This window comes from Homarus americanus, unplaced genomic scaffold, assembly GCF_018991925.1.
Source record: "Homarus americanus isolate GMGI-L3 unplaced genomic scaffold, GMGI_Hamer_2.0 scaffold50564, whole genome shotgun sequence".
In the NCBI taxonomy this organism is placed as follows: Eukaryota; Metazoa; Arthropoda; class Malacostraca; order Decapoda; family Nephropidae; genus Homarus; species Homarus americanus.
Window position 1 is genome coordinate 3,153,326 of NW_024715014.1, and position 5,000 is coordinate 3,158,325.

The 5,000-nt window shown below is 37.4% G+C and overlaps 1 protein-coding gene across 1 annotated transcript in view; it reads right to left on the reverse strand.

Annotated features, from left to right (window-relative positions):
* Positions 1-5,000, reverse strand: part of LOC121853154 (prolyl 4-hydroxylase subunit alpha-2-like) — a 49,175-nt gene that overhangs the window by 24,797 nt on the left and 19,378 nt on the right. The window contains exon 2 of the mRNA XM_042347111.1: positions 1,684-1,874. Coding sequence (XP_042203045.1) covers positions 1,684-1,874 — 191 coding nt within the window. The remainder of the gene's footprint in view (positions 1-1,683; positions 1,875-5,000) is intronic.

Below are 5,000 nucleotides of genomic sequence, written 5' to 3' on the forward strand. Positions count from 1 at the left end.
GTGTTTAAGGAAGGGGGGAGGGAGTGTACAGTACAGTGTAAGTCCTGTTCGCTCACCTGTGTTTGCTGCGGTTCACGGGCGTTGTCAGTAACTCACTACATTAACTCAGCGAATATGTCATTATGAGAATACCTGAGATAATGGTGTTGTTAGTCTTTAAGAGCGTATTGTAGTGTGTTAGTGAAGTGTACTGATGTTTAATAATATAAGGACGTGTCTGTCTGTCTGTCTGTCTGTGTGTCTGTCTGTGTGTCTGTCTGTCTGTCTGTCTGTCTGTGTGTCTGTTCATATATATTTCTCTCGTGTGAGGTAAAAATTTCACACACACCTTTAAACACCTGTACAGAAGAATCATACAGGGATAATTACCACAGGTGAAAGTTTATCACCTGGACCGCATAAACTATCAGACAGTATACCATTATCTTCACTCTGTCGATGAGACGTGAACCCCTCCCCCCCCCCTTCCCCTTCTCCTCCAAAAATATATCAAACCGCGGGAAAAAAAAATTATATTAGTAGAGTGATATAGGAATTAAACTCAGCCATATACTGTATAATTTAGCCAGTTTATATACCCAAGGATGTCACCACTGGTTTGGGAGCATTGGATCATTGGATGGATAATAAGTTTCTTGATAAATATAATAAATTAAATTCTTCATTATCTTTTGTTAATTCTTATTTAATGTTTGTATTTCAGAGATTAATTATATATGTGAAACAAATTTGACCACAAAGGAAAAAATGGTAAAATAAACACAATAGACCAATTTAACCCCTTCAATCACCAATTAAAACCAATTCCTTATGCCAATTAAAGTACTCCTAATGACCCGTCTCTGGTAATGACCCATAAGTACTTATATTGGTATTTAGTAAAGTAATTATCATACTAGAGATGATCAGTAACTTTGGTTTGGTTACGTAATGACTATCAATTAGTGACCAGGTAATTGGTTAAGAGGAGGTGGTGGTGGTGGTGGTGGTGGTGGGGGGGGGGAGACGAAGAAAGACGTGTTAATTGGTTTTAAATAATAGGTTAATATAATTGGTGATGGTGCGTGAGGTTACGGGGGTAGGGAAGTGGCAAGTAGTGGGGGAGAGTGAGGAAGGAGGGGTAAGAGAAAGGGGGAGGGAGGAAGGGGGAAGGAGGGGAGGGAGGGAGGGGGGGTAGAGGTGATAGGAGATTCGAAAATAGGTAAACAATATATATATTTTTTTTTCTGTATATTTTTTTTCCTGAGTGTTAATTACGTTAAATATACTGTTTAGACATAACAAATATAAACAGTGTAAGATGATGTTGAGGAGATATACACAGTTAGTTTACACACACAGATAACAGATGGCATTAGTGTACACAGTTAGTTTACACACACAGATAACAGATGGCATTAGTGTAGCCTCAGGGACGCGATACTACTAGAGCGAATCAACACAGCGCAGCAACTTTCTCTTCCCTGTCTCTTTAATCCATACAATTTCCCTTCCCACCCACCTTCTTGTTCTTCATCTACCTCCTCCTTACTCCTTTTCCTCATTCTCTTTCTTTTATCTACCCCCTTCCTTCCCATTCTTCTCCTATCTCTTCTTCTACCTCCCTTTCCTTCTACATATCACACCAACACACACACACAGTCACCCTCCATAGCAGCTACTAACCACCAGCTCAATATTCACCTTTTAATCTTGTTCAGTCGGGTTTCCATATCGTCCACGTAGCTAGTAAGAGCAGCCACCACCCGTCTCTCCATGGCAAACACGGCTGTCAAGTCATTTATGGACGTGTAGACCTCAGCCTTCGTCAGGAGTGGAGCAGACATCATCGTCATCGTCAGGAAGAGGCAGTTGAGAACCCACGTTGCCCGCATCTGTAAAGTAAGGGAGAGAGAGAGGTGGTGAATGATGGGGAATTTGAGGGAGAGATTGAGGGGGAGGAATTGAGGGAGAGGTTGAGGGGGGAGAATTGAGAGGTTTATATCATGAATAACATTAGCAAACCTTGAACACAACAATACCTTGAAAAACTAAGAATTATATTTGATCTACTTACTGTTATTTAATGTAAGTGTAAATATTAGTTGAGAAGGTAAAAAAAAAATACACAAAGAACATTAATTTACTTAACTGTTGTCTAATGTAAAACATATTAAACCAAGACAAACAAACATAAAGGTAAACTACGGATATGTAAACACCCACAAACAAACAGACGAAACACAGATGGTAAGTAGTCAGTACCAGGCTGTGATCTGAGATGGCGTCAGTAGTAGTAGTAGTAGTAGTAGTAGTAAAACAGTGGTAGTACAGTAGTAATAACAGTAATAGAAACAGTACTAGTAATAGAAGCAAAACATTAATAGTAGTACAGTAACACTAATAGTTGTAGTTCAAGACCACCAATAACTAATTCTAGCTTCAGTATCTACCGTGACCTAAATCCAGGTATAAAACCCCATTAACAAAGAAGAGTTCAAGCTTCTCAGAGGCCCTCACAACCACACAGTCTCACACCCTCTTGTCTTCACCCAATGGGAACAAATCACAGCATCGTTTACTTGACATATTGAAGCCGCAATAATAGTTGGGTACTTTCTCAGTGTTATTTTGTTTTTCGTTCACATACTTTAGATGATGACAGGTCTGGTTTTGGGGGAGATAGCATGTGTTTTATTATTGAATGGTGTTTTGGTAGTAGTAGTGGTAGTAGTAGTGGTAGTAGTAGTAGTAGTAGTTGTAGATAATTGCACGCTTTTTCACTCCATATAGCCAGATAGCTTACTGTATGACTGTAAATAACCTAATAATATCTGAAAGGTCTTTGTTATGTTTGAACCCAGAGACACCACGGGCGACAAAACAAAATAATGATAGTTCTTACGTTCTGTAGACATGAAGATAATGATATATGAATTACATCAAAAAACATATCACCTGACTTTCCCTTTCTAAACAGACAGACTTTCTCCTTTTGTAATGTACTCTACGTGGGGGTATAATAATTATCTCTAAAACGCTGTAAACAAACTTACTCCCGCGCCCACTAATTGCCGTCGTTCGGATACGCTAAGTGACGACGATTCTCCCAGGCGGTGATTAAGGCCGTTTCACTGTGTTTGTTTACATCCACCGTGAGTCTCTATGAGTAGAAAGTTGATCCAATGCCACGTGCAGTTATTTTAAAGACAAAAGCGATACGAGTTGTTAAATTACGAAATTATTCATGATTACATATATTACTATAATTCTACACGATCTGAAGTGGGTAATTTTTTTATACATGAACTGAAGTAAATAATTATTACATTTCATTTACGACTGTCAACAAATGTTCTTAGGAAAACCGATGACAGTTTATTTCCTGTTTTATTTTATTCTAATGACGGCCTATACAAAGCCATCTAGAAAGCGCTGACAGGCGAGGATTGAAAAACCGTGAAGCACATCCGTCAAACACCGACCACAGTCACGAACGGGAAGGAAGGCGGCGGGGCTGGCTACCTAGACTATAGTGTGTTTAGCCACGAGTGAAGTATCTTAATTGGCTCTTCCGCCTCGTTCTCTACTTCCTCTGTCCCTCCACGAAGGTTACAAAGCAGCAGATGTCAACAGTACACCAAGAATGGCCAATCGTAGCATAAATTAATAAACACGGTGGAAAAATTATGACATGGAGTATTAGATATGGAGGAAAGATTACAACATGGAGTATTAGACACGGAGGAAAGATTACAACATGGAGTATTAGACACGGAGGAAAGATTAAAAATAGGGGAATAATGATCGGAAAAGCGTAAGTAACAGACAAGGAGAAAAGCTTAAATACTACCCAAGGAGAAAAGCTTAAGGCATAGAGGAATAATAGCGGAGAAAAGTTTATAACATAGATAAATAAAAATAAACAAATGAATGATGAGGTTCAGTGAGTATAACGAAACTTGGACAGGAAAAACTACATACAAACTATCAGTCAAAACTTCGAATCAAATCTGTAACACAAAAAAGAATTACAAAAACTAAAAGAATTACAAAAACTAAAAGAATTACAAAAACTAAAAGAATTACAAAAACTCAAACAAATCATGGAGTAACAGACATGGACACACAAAGGAACTGACAACATGTAGGAATAATAATGGATGGGAGGTTCATTAATTACAGTAAAACATCAACATAAAGACAACTAAGATGAAAGGAAGTCCATGAATGACACTACAATATACACAAGATGTCCATTCTGTCTCGTGTTGTGGAGTAACTAGAGGAGTGAAGAAGAATTTTACATCATAGAGGAATAATGATGGATAGATGTAAGAAAAAAGAGATTGGTGATTACAGAGAAGAGAATTTCAACAGGAAGAAAAACACGGGAAGTGAAAGCTTTGGTAGAGAGAAACTAACATGGAGGGAAATCTGTCAGCATGGAGGAATAAATGTGGAGGGTATAGAATGGAGGGAAATCTGTCAGCATGGAGGAATGAAAGTGGAGGGGTATTGCATTGAGCACATTGTAATGGAGGATAATCTTCAAAAATTATACGAGTGAATGAAATATGGATAGAATTCCCAACTTGAATATATAAATTGACTCCTGAAAATAGAAAGAAACGATGGAAATGAAAGCAAAACTATGAAAAATATATATAATGAAAAAAATATAAATGAACGATATAGAGATAAAATAGTCAACAGTGATAAAAGAAGAGTAAGGCATAACGATAATAAACAAGACAAAGAAGAAAGAGAAAAAATGATCAGTCATAATTGATCTGTTTTGTCTTTTATTTATCAGATCTTTAATAATACAAAAATAAAATAAAATAAACATCTGATATAATGAAACTAACTTTCTTTTCACCAAACTATCATAATATTTTAATCTCCGTGACAAAGCGACAAACGACTGTAACCTTCACTATCACTCTCCTGTAATCTTCACTATCTCTCTCCTGTAACCTTCATTATCTCTCTCCTGTAATCATCTCTATCTCTCCCTG